Source organism: Sebastes umbrosus, chromosome 5 (assembly GCF_015220745.1).
Source record: "Sebastes umbrosus isolate fSebUmb1 chromosome 5, fSebUmb1.pri, whole genome shotgun sequence".
Classification (NCBI taxonomy): Eukaryota; Metazoa; Chordata; class Actinopteri; order Perciformes; family Sebastidae; genus Sebastes; species Sebastes umbrosus.
The window spans coordinates 27,976,260-27,998,303 of NC_051273.1; the positions used below are offsets into that span (position 1 = coordinate 27,976,260).

The 22,044-nt window shown below is 42.1% G+C and overlaps 1 protein-coding gene across 1 annotated transcript in view; it reads left to right on the forward strand.

The window, feature by feature from the left end:
- Window positions 1-22,044, forward strand: part of zc3h3 (zinc finger CCCH-type containing 3) — a 75,778-nt gene that overhangs the window by 1,438 nt on the left and 52,296 nt on the right. Inside the window, exons 2-3 of the mRNA XM_037769554.1 lie at window positions 842-2,333; window positions 2,540-2,712. Of these exons, the coding sequence (XP_037625482.1) occupies window positions 842-2,333; window positions 2,540-2,712 (1,665 nt within the window). The remainder of the gene's footprint in view (window positions 1-841; window positions 2,334-2,539; window positions 2,713-22,044) is intronic.

The window sequence follows — 22,044 nt, forward strand, 5'->3', positions numbered from 1 at the left end:
TGATGTTGATGGTGGTGTTGGTGGTGATGAGGATGTTGATGGTGGTGTCGGTGGTGGTGGTGGTGGTGATGATGATGTTGATGGTGGTGGTGATGATGGTGATGATGATGATGATGAAAGAGGCAGTTTCATATCCAAGATCTCCCTTAGGTGTAGAAGACAGTAGAGTAGAGCTTTAATGTCCCAGAGGGGCAGTTTTGTTTACAGCAGTCAGTGAATTGGCTAATAAGTAAAACAAAAATATATATGTGGAGGTATATCCACAGGCTAAAATACATTTTGTTTAAAACACCTGATGGATTAAAAGATCTCATATATCTGTCATGGAAACCTGATGGAAACAAATTAGACTAGCTGTGAGTTTAATTTGCTTCCATCAGGATGCTTTTTTATCCCCCTAGAGTGTGGATATTGAGTTATGCTGACTGTGAAGTCAAACATTTCAATCATATTCATTCTTATCAAACCTTTCAGTGAGTCAGTATTCCCTATATGGAAGCATCTGGATTTTCTCGATTTCTCCACTCACTTGTTGAGGTTATTCCTTTACTTTTTAACATGTCTTCAGTCCCAGTAAAAACTGTTGACAGCATGTTGTGTAGAGTAACAGGGACACTGTTCTTTAATGGGATTTTTTATTGCTGTGAGCATCACAAACTAAATCCCTTCCATCTTCAGAATAAATCAAAACTATCTACACGACTAAATACCGCTGAAGGGCAGTGAGAATTATGTTTTGTGGGGTAAACCAACTCTTTTACATGGTTTCTGTTTTCTTATTATTGTTTATCACTCTGGATGTGATTGTACAACTAAATAACTCCTATTTTCAAATTCCCAGATCTCATCAATAAACACAAGAGTGTCCACGGCGACGTCCCGTTTGCAAGAGATGAGCAGAGGCATCCAGAAGCTCCAACATCAACCAGAGGCAGAGGTCACAGCACATCTGTCGTCCATCCTCACAGCTCCAGAGGTGGACTCTATGCTCCTCAGAGCACTGGAAGTTGGAGGAAAACGTACTCGCTGAGCAACAAGAACGCTCAGCTGTCTGTTGGACATCTATCAGCTTCTGCTTCCTCCGCTGTTCATCAGTCCAGTTCCCACAGTATATCTCATAGCACCTCACTGCCCAGCCACAGCAGAGGAGAGGAGAGTGGTAGAATCACAACTGCCACTTTATCATCTGGGATCCCTCAACAGAAGAGAGAGGAATGTGTAAACAGTATCACAGGGGGAGTTGCAACAGAGAAAAAAAATACTCTTAAAAAAACAGGAGCAGCTGTGTCTCAGCATGAAGATGGAAAAGGAGATTCAGTCTCAACGGGCACTATTGTGCAACATGAAACGCTTAACAGACAGTCTCAAGAGCTTCAGCAGAGGATTGAAAGCAGGCGTGTAGTCCTGCCAGAAAAGAAAGACGGTGGTTCTTCAGTTAAGGCCTCGACCAGTTTGCAGAGCATCCCTCAAACACAGATCAAACCTACCCTGACAAGCAAAACCAGCACTGAGACTAAACCTACTAGTACTACGACAACTCCAGGAGTTCTCACGACTGGTAATACCATACCGCCTCTCCCTGCTCTGTCTAAAGTATCAAAACAATCCCACAACCCCACATCTCACACCAGCCGGAGCCAAGTTGATGAATCTTTCTTGAAAAAATCCAAGTTCACTTGGGTAAAAAGCCAGAACGTGGGAGGAGCGGAGCCTCAACAAGCCAGCTCCGTTTCCTCGCCCACAGGCAAAGCTGTGACCGTTGCCCCAACGTCACTCTCAAAAGCTCGAGTTGCCAGTGGAAGCTCCCCCTCATTAACAACCAAGAGGACGCCTGCCAAGAAGTTGCCTCGAAAGCTAAGCTCGGTCAACGTAGCCCCCAAGACCTCCAAGTACATATGGGTCTCGTCCTCTGCTGGAGCCCAACCAAAAATCCCTCGAAAGTCACTGTCACCCAAAGCCCTGGCTCTTTCCCAGAGAGCTCTGGAGAAGGGAGAGGTCAACAAGGGAGAGGTCAACAAGAAACTCCGAGCAGCCTCCACTCCTTCGAAGATAAAAAAGGGTATTGCGGGTTCCTCCACCAACTCCTCACCGGGTAGCCGTTACCGCTGGAAGGCCGGAGGTCAGGGTACCTCTGCGGCAGTGACGGGAGGGGCAACAGCAGCTCGTCGTAAATCTGCCTTCCACTGGACGTCAGAAAAAAGCAACAGAGGAGTGAGAGGAGGGCTTGTTCTTTCCCCATCTGCAACCCAGCGTACCTCCCTCATGCCCTCCTCCTCCCCTGGTGGGTTCAAGCTGCGCAGTAGGATGAAAATCATTAGGAAGTCTGCTAATAGGTAAGTAATATAAACATGCACATGATCTGCTTTACTGTTCAACTCTGTTCTGACACCTGCTCTTCTTTTTAGTGCAACTGTTTGCCAGACAGTGGCAGCAAAATGTGTCAGAATACTTGAATTAAATAGATTTTTCTCAATATAATTTGCTAAATATTAGCCTTTATTGACACAGTTCTCCTTTGCCCTCTGTCCTGTGCCCACAGTGGAGGTGGGTCAGACAAGGGGACCAGCCCGTCAGCAGTAAAGTACTCCCCGAGGGGTCGGATGCACAGCTTGACCAGGAGTCCCACAGGAGTTAGGAGGACACCCTCCAGGGAGCTGGTGTCTTTTGGTAGACACAAGCTGAGGCGGCTCTCCCCCACCTCATCAAGGACAGGTAAGAAGCACACACACATGGTAGTATATAATGTTGTTGAGTATTGTTCCGCTCAATTTCATGAAGAGCATTCATTCTATATAGTTTTTCTGTCATGAGTTTACCATGATTTATTGCTCTAAATGAACCATGGAAAATATCATCACACGGTTGAGAGGGATCATGTCTAATCTGGCTTGTTATGGTTCAACTGTGTGGTCTTATAGGAGAAATCCTCGAACCATATAGTTATTTTTTATTAATCTTTTTAATATTTTTTCTCCTCTTCCTCATTTACAAGCATGTGGATCTCAGCAGCTATACAGTAAGACCCACAGCAGCTAAACTTTCTAGATAGGTTTGAATACCCAACCTCTCCTTAGTGAAGTAGAATTACACCCGATGGCCATTTGGTGGTGCTATGACAACTTGTTCTGCCAATAACTCACCAACTGTCCATCAAGCATTTAAAAACCTTACATCCCCATACATAGTTCTCAGGTCCAGTAGGATCTCCTGACATTTCCACCAAAGTGGGAACAAATTAGTCACATTAGTCTAGTGATTAGTGTGTATATATATATATTAGATATTGGTAATTAGTATTAGCAATTAGTAGTATTGTTTTGTTTTTCACAGATAATGGTTGTTCTGCATAACTGGCTGGTCTGTTCTTTCTGTAGTCGCACAAAGTCATCATAGTGCTTTGTCTTGTGTGTTGTAAGCTGCTATTTACATCTTTCCAATGATTTACACATCCACTGTATGCCCACTAGATTTTACACATCCAATTAAAGTGTTGTTGCGATCTTCTGTTACTGTATGCTCTCTGCCAACGGCGTTATGTTTTGTGCTCTGTTCTGTTGTTTTTAAAAATCTGTTTGTGTGTGATTCAGCTCTTAAAAACCAAAGAAAACACAAGTTGCGTTGGAAATTTCGTACTAACATGCTATTTAGTACGCTAAAACAGTGTGTGAGATTTTTTATTTGGTCTGAAACCTTAGTATGAAAAGTATGCGAATGGCATACTGTTTCTGGTGAAATATTACAGTATGCAGTGCTGAACACTACGGCGGTATAAATATCCCATAATGCAACGCGGTAGTGACGACAACATTCATAACAGACGCTGACGGACAGCTCTGTAACATCAATAACGCTTCAGTTTGAGTATAAGATTTCGCTTTGCTAGGTGAAATATATTTTTAAAATGAATTCAGACTTTAATTCTCACAAATCATCGTTTGGTCACATGAGGTTGGCACGGGTTACCGTGGTTACGCGTCTCCAACCGGTAAGGAGGCTCTCAGGAAGTGATGATGTAATTACTACTCAGTGCGTCCAAAAAGATACATACTACGTTTTATTCACACAATAGTATGTTGAACGATAGTACACCTATTGGGTATGTAGTGTATGATATGCGATTTTGGATGCAGCCACAGACTCACTGATCAGCCTTGACGTCTTCACACATGGAAGCAACCCTCAGAGGGCACAGTCTTCTCTCTCACAATCCATACAAATGTTACATTTCTTTGCTGCAACTCTCTCTCTGTCAACCTCTCATATCTGTAAGCGTCAAAACATCACCACGTCTCACGCTCACTTGGTTCTTTGCGTCTCGCTTTTCGTTGACTGAATTTTCTTTCTACTTTGGCATCATGTTACGCTACAGTGCTGGTGTCAGTTCTGCAAAACCTGTGCCCCAGTGTTCCCACATTACTGCCAACTACACACTAGTAGAATACAAAATGTACTACTGTGTATTAGAGCTGCAACGATTAATCGATTAGTTGTCAACTATTAAATTAATCGCCAACAATTTTGATAATTGATAAATTGATTTTAGTAAACTCTCTGATTCCAGCTTCTTAAATGTGAATATTTTCTGGTTTCTTTACTTTTGGACAAAACAAGACATTTGAGGACGTCATCTTGGGCTTTGGGAAACACTGATCGACATTTTTCACCACTTTCTGACATTAGACAAACCAAACAACTAAACAAATATTCAAGAAAATAATCAACAGATTATTCGATAATGAAAATAAGTAAGTTGCAGCCCTACTGTATATATACTTATTGTTGTAGTTCAATGTTTTTGTATTTTACCATATTGCGCTAATAGGAAATGATGTAGTTCATGTGCTGATGGTTCAATCAACCTGAGATTTTGAAATGACACTGCCAACTGTAATTCTCAATGAGGACTCATATCAAGCTTTTTTTTTTTCTCTGCATACTGACGTTTTTTTTTCTTGAGTATACTTTATTCTTTTATTTTTCCAGTGTGAACACACTAGATACTCTAAACCGGATTTATAATAGGGACAAAGCTTACAAGTAATTGGCCCTTCAGCGGTGGCTCTGACAGCAGCTATTCCGGCTACCTCCAGTAGAGGGCAGCAGCTCACACACATGTAGTCCTCGTAGGGGCTTCGTGTTGCCGGCTGTCACCAGAGAGGCTTACAGGCAGACTCTCAGAGGAGGAGGGGGGGAGGTTAATTGATTGCCCAATTCAGCCGTGATGGCGAACAAGTGCCGATAGCGGGTAATTTGCAGAGGTGGAGGCAGGCAGCGCCACCGCTATCAAGCCCTGGCACCGCTCTCCCCTCCAGTAGATAAAAAGGAGCTAATGCATAATTATCCTTTTGCAAATTGGATTGTTTTAACGAACTGTAGAATATAGGCCTAACCTGATGGAAAGCAATCATTGTTTTTACAGCCCCCTCCCTCCCTCTCTCTCCCTCCTCTTGCCCCTCCAGCCCTCCGGTCATTCTGCGTGTACCCTACACGCCTCATGCCCATCTTGGTGTAATCTCCCATACTCAATGAAGTCAGAAGACATTAGAAAAGCCATCACTATTAACATTAGGCTTTATTCGTCCCCATGGTTCTGCGTCTATCAGTCTGCTCCTCTTTTTCTGGTTCTTTAACTTTTTGTGTCCTTCTGCACACCACCTTGCACCCTTTCCCCCGCCGCTTCCCCTTCCTCTTCATCATTTCTCCGTGTCATGTGGAGACCCCGAATGGCCTTCCCTAGCAGGAACACATGCATCTCTAATTAAAGACGGGGATTCGGAATCAGAGACATGGGAAAGGTGGAGCAGCGGAAGATGGAGTGAGGAGAGCTGCACGTAGCCGTCTGCGCCTCCGATAAGAGCCGCTAATAAAGAGCAAATTGAATTACTAATGATGGGAAGCAGAGTCCCTATAGATGAGCCCGTTAAAAAGCAACCTTATGACCACTCACACATGCATGATAATACACTCGCAAACAATGTTTCTTAATTTCCTCCCCAATGGCCGGCTTTAGCCTCTCCTCTCTTCTGAGGTGCTCGGTTATCTGTGGTTTAATTTAAAGAGGGCATAAACCTAAGTAAGCAGTTAGGGCTGTAATGAATCGAGAGGTGTGTGTGAATGTATATATCTATATGTGTGTGCGCTCGCATGTGCTCGGAGACAGCCATGTAGCCCAGATAATCTAATAAAGCAGATAAATGTCAGGAGCGGACAGAACACGGAGTGGAAGAGTGCTGAGCCGTGCGGCTTCGGGCCCCATGTGACAGGCTTCTGGAGCGTTTCAGGTCTCTATCTCACTCCGGTTTCTTTCCTCCCTCGCCATCTCTCATCCAGTCTCTCGCTCAGTCTTTTTTTTTTTTTTTTCCTCTCCTCTCTGTAGCTGTCTTCACCGTTCTGCTAATATGCCTTGTGACTTTTTAAGCCCGGTACCGCATATCACTTTGCAGACTGCAGGCATTTTCTGTATAATCTTATTCTAGGTCTGAACTGAAATGTCACGAGAGTTCATCTGAATTTATAGATCACTTTCTGAAAAAAAATCTGAATTTAAAGCGCTGATGTAGCAAAATCATTATACAATTATACTTTTTTTTTTTTTTTTTTTTTTACAATAAATGTAAAAATGTGGCATTATAACTCTTGACTGCAAATAATGATTATTTTCAATCAGAAAAATAGTGAAAATGCCGGCTCCAATTTCCTAAAACTCAAGATGACGTCACATGTCTTGTTTTGTTTGATCAACAGTGCAACACCTAAGTTAAGTTAACCATCAGATAAGACAAAAAGCAGCAAGTCCTCACATTTGAGAGACGAAGGTATTTATGCTCACACTTAGAGCTACAACGATTAATCGATTAGTTGTTAAATATTAAATGAATCATCAACTATTTTGATTATTGATTAACCGGTTTGAGAAAAAAAGTCAAAATTTTCTGATTCCAGCTTTTCAAGTGTGAATATTTTCTGGTTTCTTTACTCCTCTGTGACAGTAAACTGAATATCTTTGAGTTGTGGACAAAACAAAACATTTGAGGATGTCATCTTGGGAGACACTGATCAATATTTTTCACTATTTTCTGACATTTTATAGACCAAACAATGAATAGATTAATCGAGAAAATAATCATTAGTTGCAGCTTGCAGCCCCACTCACACTTATACTCATAGGGTATGTAGGGTATCATTGCCGATTTATTTGCTGCCACTTCATTAACCAACCAACCAACCATTTCAACTCAGCAGTGATCAGTAACATTTGAAGGTGAATCTGCACTTATTTTCAAAAGACGCCTAAATATGAAACAGACTTTCCATATTGTTGGAGATTAAACTCAACAGTCTCTCTAACGCAGCTGTCAATCACTGCTTGTGAAACTCGTGAACTCCAATCAAACTGTCAAACTAGGCAGCGCTGATCACATAGGAGTCAAGATTCTGATACTGTAATGCTTGTTTCTCAGCTCAAATGTTTTCAGAATCATCTTGTAGTTTACTGTTTAGCTGTAAAATGAGAAAGTTTGATCCGGCCGGTGGGCGGTGCTTGGCTTTGGCTCGACTGTTTTCATTTTACATTGTTTCTGAAAACATTTGAGGCAAGAAATGGGCATTACAGTAACAGAATCTTGATTCATATTTGATCAGCGCTGCCTAGTCTGACCGTTTGATTGGAATTCACAAGCTGCGACTACTCTGCTCTGATTGGTTGTTTTTCTTTGGGCCCGGTGGAATCTTGCAAATGCGATTAGGAACACAAAGAGGAGGCAGAGGAACCAGATTTTTTTCACAGATTATCTGTCTCATGTACTACTGTCAGGATATAGTGACAGTTTGAGCAAATATGACAAAAAGTTATTTTTATTAAAGTTACCAACTGCAGCTTTAAATCAAGACTTAGATCTGTATCGTATTGCTCATCTTCTCTCAGGTACCTGCAACAACACGCTACGCTGGTAATGTAGACCATTTAATTTTCTTTTAACGCAGGACTGTTTTCAGTCCGACTACAGTCCAGCTCTCTCTTCTTACTCTTGAGTTAGTATTTAGAAGTAAATGTATCCAATGACTACTCTAGTTTTACTGCTCACAGCTGGTGCCCTGTTTGTGTAAATCATAAAACACACAGGGGTCAGATTGTTTGTGTGTTGTAGTAGGAGTAGCTCTCTCACAGTGGCAGTGCTGCCACCAACAGCTTACCAACATGCTGCCCCCCCTCCCTCCACCACCTGATACCACGGAGCCCATTACCACCACAAACTAATCCTCCGTCCTCCTTCAGGGATCCTGTTACCGTGCCTACAGTGATCCCATTTATTTTACCCATAAATCATGTGTGCTGCTCTGCATCGGGGTCCTGCTCCCTCTGACATTTTTCACTTTCTCCAGTGATATGCATGCACACGCTACTGTATGTACGACACATACAAACACAGATGAAATGCTTCCAACAAACAAGGGGCTTTACCGTGCTGTAAAATAATTTGAGGAGCTCAGAAACCATTTTTGCAGAAGTGCGAGCAGAATGTTTGCGTACCACCATTTTACCATTAGAAAGTTGCATTTAAAGAAAATGTTGATTTTGCCTGCTTTAAAACCAACTTCCATTTTAAGTCATTTGTTGATTGAAGCTTCGCTAAACAAAGATGGCAGTGATGTTGCATTATATTGAAGAGAAACACACACTAACAGCATCTGACGTGCGTCAAAACTCCTGCATCCATGGTTTTCAATGTCATTGTGCTGGTTGTTGGGCAATCCACTCATCAGGATATGCCACTGCTGTATTTCCCAGCGTCGTTGTACTTAAACTCTTCAGAGAATCACGCTAATTGATGCCTTTAGCACTTCCGCTTCCCTCGTCTCGATGTCAGTAGGTTTTTTTGAATGGGTTTTTAGTTAGGTGTCTGAAATAAGGTCTGTGGTTAACACAAGCTTAAGAGATTTTATCATTTTGTTCTACGATATAAAATACGTCAGTAAATATCCCTCTCGTGAATTTTGAAGCTTTTACGTGTCTTAAAGAGGCGGTTGCTAACGAGTGGCTACATGACATTACAAAACGTCATCACGCCAACTCGTCACACTTCAAAAATCATAAAAGTTGGTGTTCATTTGTGAAGATTATCTTACAGAACAAAATAAGTATCATAAATGTTTGTTTGCCACAGAGTTTGTTTTCTGCAATAATCCAAAACCCAATAGAAAAATCCCATGATTGGCTTTTTATCGAGGAACCAGTGCGATGCTAACTTCCTGGTTGACCTACAAAAATACTTCACCCCTGCAGCACTCTATAGACAACATAGCCAGAGAAACGTGAGCATAATAGGCTGCAAATGAAAACATACAAGCCAGCTAAAGTTGCATTGTTAACTATACTGTAGATCGTTGTTGTAGTTTGTCCGCTTTGGATGGAGATAAAAGGCCGGTGGATTGGGTATGTAGTAGTAGTTTATAATGTAACAACTGCACATGTGACAGGTATTTCTCCCCGGCTGCTCAAACAGAAATTCCCGTAGGCTCTCTTTGTTTTTTTCACCGCTATCTTTGTGGTTATTTGTGCTTTCGTTGAACGACAGCATATCGTACTCCTGATCGTTCTCTTCCAGGCGGATGTCTGAAAACAGCGAATGGACCGCATAGTCTGTTTAACGGTCCCGGTGTTGTGTCGAATACTGTTTCCTCGCCGATGTGTGTTTTCCCCCTACCTAAAGTTGATATGACAACAAAATAAATCACAAAATGTCACTGCCAACGAGTTTGTCTTTGGACTGCACTCTAAAGCCCAGTCTGTCCTTTTTTGACTTCAGCTTGGCACGACACACGCTTGTTTATTTTAGTTTGTTTCTTTGTATCACTCTCTGGTTCACACTTGCTCCAGTTTCTCCCACTTTTCCTTCACACCGCGCTCTCCTCTCACTGACTCCCCTTCACCCTCCCCACACACACACACACACACACAGACACACAGAGGCAGCTTATAGAGGACATTAGGACATTAACTCCCTGTTTGTTTGGACATCACAGCACACAGCTGTGTTGCTATGTGCGTACTGGAAGCGTCACTCTATATCTAATGCTGATCTTTCTCAGAACTTTTTTTCGGTCAAATGATTTTAATAGTTTATTTGTCACCGTGTGTGTGTGTGTGTGTGTGTGTGTGTGTGTGTTGGTGAAGTGCATGATTCTCCCATCAGCTGCTTTTCGACATACCGTTCTCTGAATGCCATTCTCCAGTGCTTTATCAGTTGGACAGCACACACACATTTGCACGGTGTGGACCTTAACCTAATGCATACACACAACCACGCACACACTGGCATGCTACTCATTCCTCTGCACTTTCTCAGGCTCTCTGTGTCAAACAGGTGGACCTCTCTGTCCTCTCTGCCTGTCTGTCTGTGTCTCTGTCTGTGGCGTTCTGTCTCTTCCTTTCTCTTTATATCTGTCACCATTTGTCTCTGACACACACACGCTCCCCAGGACACATGCGCCCACACACATGCAAACAAATCACACATCCAGAATTGTTGCATTACCATAATGGTTTAGGCAGAAACTGCTGTTGCCACTGCAGACAGTAGTAGGAGAGAGAGTGTGTATGTTTTAGCATTTATGAGGAAAACATAGCGTCAACCTTTACATGCATTTATCTTTGTGCCTGCTATAAACAGTGTGGCTATTCGGTTGCGTGAATGATTCAGTTTCTCATGTTAGATGGTGTCTTGTGCAGGACGGGCTCAGTATAGCCCTCCGCCGCGGTGCACAGTAACATTTGGCATTTTGATTAACCTCTCACGACCCAGGGAGCAACGCAGGCCCGGTGATCAGACCCCTGTGTACCTACAGTATGTCCACATGAGTAACTCCTACCCATCAGTGTTGTAAGACCCCTCCTCCTTCCACGTACTCTCATCAAACTGTCAACTGGCCATAATTAAAGTTCTGACTCATTCGAGATCAACATGCAGATGGACCTCGCTGGCCTCGAGGACACACAAAGAGTAGTGAACGCACTAAACCCGGTCAAATGACTGGATAACGTCTTTTGAAAGAGTTTCAAAATTTCTCAAAAGTTCTCTCACATTGTCCTTAAGAAATAACACCCTTATGGTTCTAGATGTTCCAACAGTTCTTGTTATTTCGATGGAACTCCAAGATTAGCCCCGAGTGCCGTTTGCCATCGTGAGAGGGGTGTTTTTATCTCACGCATGCATCCCTCTATGAGGGGGGTGGATGAGCGGCATGTGTTGAAATGTGTCATCAATACTATTGAGTCCATAAACTTTAGCCTGAGATGACTGTGACTCCTTCCCAGTTAAGGAGGTAAATGTTTTCTTGGTATCCAGAGGAGTGGCCCATGTGCCGTTGCTGTCTGAATAAATCAGAAACCTAACAGGACCAAGCAGAGCCTTACTAATGATTCGAGAACACATGGCAGGCAATGCAAGTGTCAAATATTGGTAAATGGCTTGGCTGGGGTCGGGGGTGTTGCCGTCTTTAGATATAGGGATATGAATCCTGACGATAATCCAACTTTACAGTATTTAAACAGGTGCATGCCCAATTCCTCATGGTGTTGTCCCCTCTGACTACAGTAGGGCCGCAGCTAACGATTAATTTCATTGTCGATTAATTTGTCAATTATTTTCTCAGTTAATCAATTAGTTGTTTGGTCTATACAATTTCAGAAAAATGTCAATCAGAATTTCCCAAAGCCCAAGATGACGTCCTCAAATTTGTTGTTTTGCCCACAACTCAAAGATATTCAGTTTACCGTCATAGAGGAGTAAAGAAACCAGAAAATATTCACATTTAAGAAGCTGGAATCAGAGAATTTTGACTTTTTTCTCAAAAAAATACTCAAACCAATTAATCGATAATCAAAATAGTTGGCAATTAATTTAATAAAAACTGACAACTAATCGATTAATCAATTAATTGTTGCAGTTTTAGTCTGCAGACTGTGGTGTCTGATTTCTACGATTCAAGTAATGATTAAAATCATACATTCAAATCAATCAGTCTCCAATGTTGAAAATACACTAGACTCAACAGCCGTGGAGCAAAATCTAAACTCTGTTTATTCTTGAGCTATTTTCTGTTTTCTCTCTAATTTTACGTATTGATATGTGTCAGTCCTGTGTGGTTTTGGTCTTGTTGTGTTACATGAAGCATGTGTGTTCTGTTGCAACAACATATCCTCATATAATGGTTTGTGTGATATCTTACGAAAAGTTATTCCTCATTTTTCATTTTTTTCCTACGAATGTCCAGCAACACGTGCCAATTTCCGCCCGTTACATGCATACAGTCTTTTCAAAATGAACTTCCGTCTTTACAGGAATAAACTTGGTTAGGTTTAAGCAACAAAAACTACTTGTTTAGGAAAATATCGTGGTTTGGGTTAAAATAACTGCGGAAGTGGCGTTAAAGGTGCAGTGTATAAGATCTGACGGCATCTAGCGGTGAGATTGCAGATTACAAACAAACTGAAACTCCTCCTTTGTGCCAAGCGTGTAGGAGAACTACGTTGGCCGATGTAAAAACATGAAAACGCAAATGGCCCTATCTGGAGCCGGTGTTTGGTTTGTTCGTTCTGGGCTACTGTAGAAACATGGCGGTCGGCACCATACGTAGATATAAACCGCTCATTCTAAGGTAGCGAAAACACAACGATTCTTATTTTCAGGTGATTATACGCTTAAGAAAACATACTTATTAATATTATATTATATTCCTGCTAGTAGATCCCCCTAAATGTTACACACTCTTCCTTTAAGTATGGAAGTTACTTGAAAAATAAATCGATGTTGAGTTCTGCTTTCACACGTGATACGAACGTCGGTCTCCTGGAGCGAAAGTCCGGTGTTTTTTGATCCACCCCGACATCCTCCCTATGCGGTGTTTTGTCTGTCTTTATATTTCCTGGTTTACGATTACGTTGATTACATACAGATTGATTTTGTGGGATAAATACAAATTACTGTGCATAATTTTTTGTCGGTATAGCTACGAACTGTGAATGAGAACAGCCCGTGTGGTAACAGGGAGGGGAAAGTAAGAGGCCATTAGGAGCTACTCCATAAATCTTCACCTTTTGTCAGCCGGAGAGCAGGCTGGTATAGCTGCCCAGCCCCTCACCCTGCTGTACTCCCTATGACAGTAACCCTATCTCCCACAGCTCTCCTCCATATGTCTGCACACACTGACGTGTTACCATAATAATCATTGGGGGTTTGCCGTTTACGTGGGAAGACGAGCAAAGAGCCCGAGGAGCGCTCGGCATGTTAATTATGTCCCACACACACACACACACACGGACATGGACACATGGTAGAGCAGGGATTGTATGACTGATGGGTGGAGGGGGGGGGGGGTTGGTCACTGGTTGGTCATTATGACCAGGGCAGCATTATCTGGGCACTGGGCACTGCTGTTGACACGGGGGATGGTTTATAACTTCAGGGTCTTGATGAGGATTTCTAGGAGGTTTATAAATTGTTCTCTTTAATCACGTAATGCAATCTTCTTCTTAAGGGGTTGAATTTAGGACCTCTATATTAGCTTTAAAGGAGCCAAAGTTGAACTGTAGATTAATCTTAAACAGTCATCAGAAATTTTCTTTGTTTTCCTTTTTTGGTCGATAGTTTCCATGGATCTACTGTATTATAAGAACTGGATATAAGATGGCACCTTTTCATTCAAATTAGAATTTCGCCTGGCGACGCACACGCTAAAAAAGTTTTCTAGCTTACGTGTTTTCTTCCGGGGTATGCGGTCCACTGAATATGCGCAGTAGTGTTTCTCCCGCTGGCCCCACCCGCGAGTTTTACGTTGAATTATCGAATTTTGGGAAAACTGGCATGGCCATTTTCAAAGGGGTTTCTTGACCTCTGACCTCAAGATATGTGAATGAAAATGGGTTCTATGGGTACCCACGAGTCTCCCCTTTACAGACATGCCCACTTTATGATAATCACATGCAGTTTGGGGCAAGTCATAGTGAAATCAGCACACTGACACACTGACAGCTGTTGTTGCCTGTTGGGCTGCAGTTTGCCATGTTATGATTTTAGCATATTTGTATGCTAAATGCAGTACCTGTGATGGTTTCTTGTAATTTTGTGTTGTTAATTGATTTCCAATAATAAATATATATAAATTTGCATAAAGCAGCATATTTGCCCACTCCCATGTTGATAAGAGTTTTAAATACTTGACAAATCTCCCTTTAAGGTACATTTTGAACCGATAAAAAATGCGATTAAGTTGCGATTACGTAAGGACAGTCATGCGATTAATCGCGATTTAATATTTTAATCGATTGACAGCCCTACTTTGCATACAAGCAGGATGCAAAATGATTCAAAACTTTAAGCTGACTATAATAATAGTGTACAATAATAGCTATAAATTCAAATCTAGACAATGTATAGCTGTCATGTCACGATGCAATGTTATGTTAATGCCTCACCCAGCTATACTTTCTCTGCCAAAACTGCCTGTAGCGTGATCCCCTGACTTTGTCGACCACATTTTGGGATCAGTGCTTTAAAGGGGGTCAGGGATGTCCAGGCATTAGATGTATGTTGTTGTGCCAGCACTGCAGAGGTCACACTGGCCACACACACAAACACACACCCATACCCACAGTGTACATATTCTCAATACTTTCCACACTTTCCTCTCTTCTTCTTTCTGGTCTTCTATCTGCAGTCACATTCTCTGATTGCTCACCAGCACCATCACTCTATTTCTCTACTCCCTCCCTGTCCACGGGGATTAAACGTATTCCCCTAATTAATGTCTTGGCTGCTGGTCTCAGTGTGCCGGTGGAGCCAAGTAGGGGCCAAGACCCATATTCCTGTAATGCTAGTGAATTTTGTATGGTCATGTGAACTGATCATCCCTTCTAGCTCAGTACTCAGGTTTTATGACCGTAAGCTCTTATCTTTTTTATCTCTGTCTTTCTGTCTGTCTCCCATCTTTCTGTCCCTCTGGCTCTCCATCCACACCCCCAGAGCCAGGCTCCAGGTCCAGGCCCCAAGCTAAGGAGAAACCTGACCCTTTATCTTCTTGGCTTTTTTTTTTTTCAGCCATTCCAACTTTCCATTTCAGTCATACCGGCCTGGACACCCGAACCCCCCCAAGTCTATTCTGGTCTTGTTGAGTTATTCAGTGACTCTCTACTATCCCCCTCCACCCCCCACCGGTCCCTAATACTCCCATCTAAGTACCTCCTTCCCTTTCTCTCCTTTACGTCTTTGTCCCTCCCATGGGGAAAGTTTCAGTTTTGTCCACTCTCCCGGGCCCCCCGGGGTATTTGACTGTGTGTCTCCAGCCATGATTGGCATGCAATCCTCTGAGCTCAGTTCCCAGACTTTCCCTTACGTCCCTGACCTCCCTGCTTGCGAACAGAGGGTAGGCTTCTTAAGCCCACCATAACCTCCCTACAGGTGTCCCCCAGATTTAACCATTAGGAATAATGTTGTCGGTGTTGGGAACAAATGTGGAGAGCAGATTCTTCAGCAGAGACATGATGGACAGGTGTAAACTGAATGATAGATTGGGCCTGTCAGCCGCTCTCTTTTCTTCCTCTCTATAACCTTTACCCCTCTTTACCATAGACCCATTTTTGTAATTTTTAGGGGGGTCTTTAAGGGGAGATAGCAAGTCAACAGTATGTGTCACATAGAAGTGGTGTACATCATCTGGAAGCTGGGAACCTGAAGATTAATTTGAAATGTAGCTCAGCACTGTGCGTCAAGTTTTTAAATCAGAAATAAGAAAAAATAATAAATTAAAATATTTTTTTTAAAGTGTATTAGTGCTAAGAACATTATGATAGAAGTATGATAGTCATTCCCATGTTCACTTGTGTCGTAAGTTGTTGCAGCAATTTTGGGGTTGATACCATTTGTTACAAAGATGTAATGCTAAATTTAACAATTTTTTTTACCACTCAAGAATTGAAAAAAAGATTCAATAATCCCTCCAAAATACCACATTAAGACACCAAGACCTCGAGGAACACAATAGAAAAAGCCATGCTGTGATTTGGTTTCAAAAACGTTTGACATTTGGAAATTTCTTTATTAATTAATTGCATTTTTCAGCGATTGGATGGCGAGCACTTCGGTTCTGGAAACTGCTCAGAAACCCCCTTATTGTCAATTTACCTAGGAAAGCCACCCATCCTCTGAATGCCCTATGTCTCTAGTTTATGTTTGTAAAGGCAGTGATTATCCTAGATCAACAGGTCCCAACAGGTCATTTTATACAGTTAGGCCAAATTTTACAAAATCACACATGAATACAGTTGGGCTCATTGGATCCACCAGAGTCTCAGCTTTCCAGTTGTACCCAATTTATGCAATTCCAAGACTGTTTAGGGACCCAGTATTCAGAAACCATTTTTAGAATAGGCCAAAACAACATTGATACTACATGCAAAAAACTTAATTAATCAAGATTCATCTTCAGTTTCAGCTCTGTGCTATTGCAATAGTCATAATGTGTGAACTTAGATTTTTTTATTTGGTTAAAGAAGGTAGTGAACTCCCTCACACTATTGAAAGAGCAATGTTTAACTCATAGACCTGCAAGCGTTCAAAGATTTATTCATTTGGTAAAATTGCCTCATCAGAAGGATTTGTCTTGCATCCATAAAAATGTCTTAGAAGATACTTGTCCCGTCTGGCACGAGCAATCAGACGATCAGGTAACCCCAGGTTAGCCAAAAATAGGATCCAAGTTGTAATAAAGTGGAATTTCTCCATTTTCATTCATCCTTGTTACTCAATCACAACCAACTCTCCCTCCACTCACCCTCCTCCACTCATGCCCTCAGTGATTTCATGCGTCCCTCCCGCCTCCTCTTCTCCTCCACAGGGCCTCGGTTGTGTTTTGGTATTTAATAATGGATGATTGTTTGTGTTTGTCAGTCAGCATGCTCTTGTTAAAGGGCTTTAAGATAACTGCTAATTCCAGCAGGGCTGTATTGATTAGCCGCGCTGGGTGAGGATTGTTTTATAGCCCGAGAAGAGCGCTGCATCCCCCCCCCCTCCATCACCCTTCCCATGCTCCTTCAGTACCCTCTCCCTCGCCTCCCCCCTCGTCAAGGGTCTCTCTCTCTCTCTTTGGTTGAATAATTAATGCTTAACCTATTTAATTAGTGAGATTTGCTCTGAACAGAAGCAGAGTAATTGAGTCCTCGACTCTGTGTGTGGTTGGGGGGAAGTGTGTTTGTGTTTTCCTGTGTGTATCTGTCGCGCGTACCATGATCGCAGCATGAAGTGGCTCACTTCCTCCTGCACTCTCAGTCGAAGCAGCTCGTGTGATTTACAGTAGCACAGTGGCTTCGACGTGGCTGTCAGTGAGTTGGCATTAGCGCCGTTGGCATTTGTGGTAGCGGAGGTGTGACCATTTTGGTATGGCAGCTCCGGCACTGGAAGCTGTGGTACCTTCCAGCAGCCGTCATGCCAGCAGGGTTGGCATGGAGGGCAGAGGGGGGGGCGATAGGTGGAGAGCTCAGACTATGAGCTCTAGTTGTGATATTAATAACTGGTACTAAAGGCTAAAATAATGATGAAGGATTTGTTGATCATCTTTGGTGTTGTAATTGAGGCTCAACACTTCGACCCTGCATTCTGATCGAAAGGACGGACACTGACTGTTCTAGGAGTCGCAGAGCTCTATTGGAACATCGACTGCTGTGACTTTTTATGCCTCTGCGCCAGTGATAACCTCACAAAACATAATTTTTTTTACTATAACTCAAGAATTCATATGCTAATTATGGCAATTTTACACAAATGTCTAATAGGATAAAATGATGAAGTAATGACATTTTGGACAGACATGGATGTAGAAGGCAACTTTGACTAGTTTGCGGAGGCATACAACCGCGAGGCGGTACTAAATCTTTGCCTATATAATCCCTTTAATTAACTATTTTAACTGAAGCAAATGTCTCTGCAGGCACCAACATGTCAAACAATTATGGTTCAGATTATGTTATTCTCTAGTAAATGTGGCAATTCAAGGCTTTGACTTGCATACGTCAGATTTTCATTGTGTTTTCATAGCTACAGGGCATGTGATCGATCAATGAACACTTTTGTTATTGATCACTTTTTAAAGTAACTGTTTAGTCTATAAAATGTGGGAAAAATCTTACTGACATAGTATTGTAGTCTCGACCACCTAAACTGACACCAAGTCATGACCAAGACCAGAGTGTAGACCAAGGCTTTGAGACCAAGTCAAGACCAAGACTTTGAGGGGTTGAGACCAAGTCAAGACCAAGACCAGACCAACGCGAGTCCCACACTGCGTGACACAGTTACGATAAAATGTGGAACATACAAACCACAGGCTCTCCTCGTATTGATCTGAAAGATCCACATTCCCATAAAAACACCCACTGAAACCAAATGAAGATACCTCCTCATCCACCAAATATATACTGTATATATATATATATATAACAATTTAGTGATATCCCTGCATTTGTGGTCTTGAAATATAATAAATAGTCCTCTTTGTCTGAGATCGAGACGAGACCGAGTAAAAATGCAGTCAATTACGAGACGAGATCGAGACCTTCAAAAAGTGGTCTTGAGACCAAGACCAATCTAGAGTACTACAACACTGCATTGACAGTTTTCCAGTATCAAAGGTGACATCTTTGTCCAGCTAACTGTCCAAATACCAATGATATTGAATTAACAATTATATAAATCAGAGAAAAGCCTCACAGCAAGATGGTTCTGGGTTCAAACCCACCAGCTGCTGGGGACTTTCTGTGAGGAAGTGTGCGACCTGTCCGGGGTGTAGGGATGTGGATGGATAAATCTGAGAAAAGCAGCATATCCTCACAACTTAGAAACTGGAAACATAGAATTTTACACTACTTTTGATTGATTAATTGATCTATTCTTTAAGTCGTTGTTGATTAATTTTCAGTTGATTGGTTTCTTTAATCAGCTAATCGTTTCAGCACTAAATACAGTAGCTGAACAAAACTAAAAATGGATATCAGTATATATAGTAATGCGATGATGTTTGGATGATTAGTTGGTCTGTTCCTAATTTAAAGCCTGGCTGCTGGTTGATTATCAGTGTTAAGAGTCTGCTGGCAGTGATAATGGTCTGACTCTGATCCCACATTTGGCGACAGTAGCCCGCAGCAGGCCGCAGCGCTGAGCTCAGAGAAGGCTGCTGGTCTTGATTCCAACATGTCTTCTCGAGTCAGCAGAGACTTGGCAGGAAAACCCAGAATCGGGGGTCAGTACTATTTATACTCACCTGTGAGTGGGTCAGGTTGTACAGCCAGATTCAGAACTCACACACACACAAACTTAAACACACACCTGCACATGTACGCGCACATGCATGAGCCCCAGCAGATCCTACTGCTGCATTCCTGCCAGTGAGCTGCAGAGGGGGCTCTGCACATGTTCACTGCTGGCTCAGCAACCTGAGCAACTGGTGAACTCCTGCCCCTGTTCACATCAGCGTCACTTCAACACTAAATCCAGACTGATTTCTATTTGATACACGTGCATGCACATATTTCCGAAAATGTGCTTTTGTGTCGGAATCTAAATAACTGGCCGCCTTGTAAAAAAAAATTCTGACACTTAACTTTTATTAATTTGATCTAATACTGATATCAGATATCAGGCAGATACTGATTCAAATAGCAGTGACAATGGGGCCGATCAATTAAATTCTATGTATACGACTGATAACACGCGCACGTACTAGGGATGTGCATTCCAAGCAAAAATACTATTTGAAAATCACTGGGAATTAGTCGATTATTATTCCAATAATCGTCGAAAAAACCTCCAACACGGGCAGATTAGAGCCGACGCTGCGCGACACACCGCAAACGGTGGAGGTTAAGCAATAGTGATAAAAGGCAAATACAAGAGTTGGCTTATATATATAAATTACATACAGCAAACAAAGACAAACATCTTTTGCATCATAGAATCTTGACGGTATTACATTTCATATATAACTTTCAAATTTCAAAAAGTAATAATAAATGGACAGAACATGTTGTGGAGCAGCACTGTGTGTAACAGCCCCGTCTCCTAAAATTATGTTCCCATACAACTAAACTACTACAACTACGTTTGGAAGGAAATGTATTTTGTCGCAAATTAAGATTGTCTTTGACGCATTACAAATATGTTTGTAAGTCCGTGGACAGCCGCAACGAGTGATGTGGCACAACGAGCGACGTGGCAAAACGAGCGACGTGGCACAACGAGCGACGCGTAGAGCAGGTGACATCGTATATCGAGTGACCATAAATGAAAGTTACGTGGAATAATGATATCGAAAGTTACGTGGTATAATAATGAGTATAACAAACGAGAAAGTCCACTACGGCGGGCGGGAGGGGGTGGTGGATGTGTCAAACAAACACTGGACTTTCCCCCAGGAGATGGCTGTTGGTGTCACGTGTGAAACTTAATCATTTTAAGCCAACCATGATGTTTTTTTTTACTAAACCTAACTCAGTACTTTTGTTGCCTAAACCTAACTAAGTAGTTTTGTTACGTTTTTATTTTGTTTTGTTTCAATTTACAATGTTAATGACGTGTTTAAAACTGCGACCGTAATCAGGGAGAAAATACGTTTCCTTTGAAACGTTATGGAGAATACAGTTTAGTTGTATGGGAACGCAATTTTGTGGGAGACAGGGTTGGTGTATAACTATGATCTGGCTGCAGTGTCTTTATATACTTCTGTGGCTGGATCTTTTTCTCTGTGGGCACGTTGCTCCAGGTAAATTGTTTTATTCATGGAAGGCAGGAGTTGCAGTGTATTAAAGCTTCATGTAAGCAGGTTGACCTTAACCAGCGTATATGACAAATAGCCAGGCTGTGGAATGAATGTAAACATAGTCTTACATGGGATACCCGCGTCTTCATCCGTGTCCAGGCTTCTACCTTGTGTTTTAAAATACTTGCACACCTGCACTTTTTCTAATTAACACTTTTCAAGTTAATGCATGCAAACACTCATTCTAAAATTCTGATTCAAACCTAAAAGTGTCTTTTTCCTGGGGGCCACACGTTTTGCTGTGTATCTGTGGAGGAGAGCAGAGAGTGACTGTGAGAGAGAGTATAGTATTGATCTGGGGCAGTTCATTTTCTGCTGTCCCCGGTGAGTTGCTCTGGGGGAAATAGCTAGTTTGTCTCCTGTCATTGTAGCTTCAGAGTTAAAGAGGAGTAAAAAAGAAGAGAGTGGTGGGGGAAGAAAGCCAGTTGTCTAACGGGGACAAGAGCATCACGACCACAAAGACTTCCTCAGTCACACTCGAGGATCAAACTGTCCTCATTTGGGCCTAAAATAGTATGTTTGTGCACACGATTGACATAACTGGAAACGCGTTAGTACATGTTTATGTGTTTACACATGCACTCGTGTTAAATGTATCTACGTGTGTGGCTAATATTGTGTGGGCGCTCCTGAAGAAAGCGATATTGATCATTTGCCGTTTACTGTCCCCTGCTCCCTTGTGAATTGCTCTGTGGGAAGTGGTTAATTTGTCTCCTGTCTGGGGGGGTTTCTCTCTATATGTGTGTGTGTGTGTGTGTGTGTGTGTGTGTGTGCGCCACATGTGTGTGTATGCCTGTGGTGTGTGTGGTTAATTTGTGTCCTGTCTTCGGGGGGCTTAGCTGTTAAATACTTCACTCTGTCTCCGTGGAGACACACGCTGATATCATTGACCGTCTTGTTCGATGACAGTAATGCTGGACTGATTGCCAAATAGCTGCCATTAACAATATAAACTCCAATGTAAACAGAGCAAATTAAAAGCGGTGTGAAGCTAGTGAGAGTGAGGAAAACAACAAAATACTGTTTTTTTTTTGTTTATTTATTTTTCCCCCTTTTAAAATGATTCCTAATGTTAACCTGTCCACCATCAGACACAACACAGAGCAGACGCATCAGGTATTTGCTTCTAGTCCACCTTTTTTTAATACACTCGTCCTGGTCTAAACATCAAACTCTCAAAAA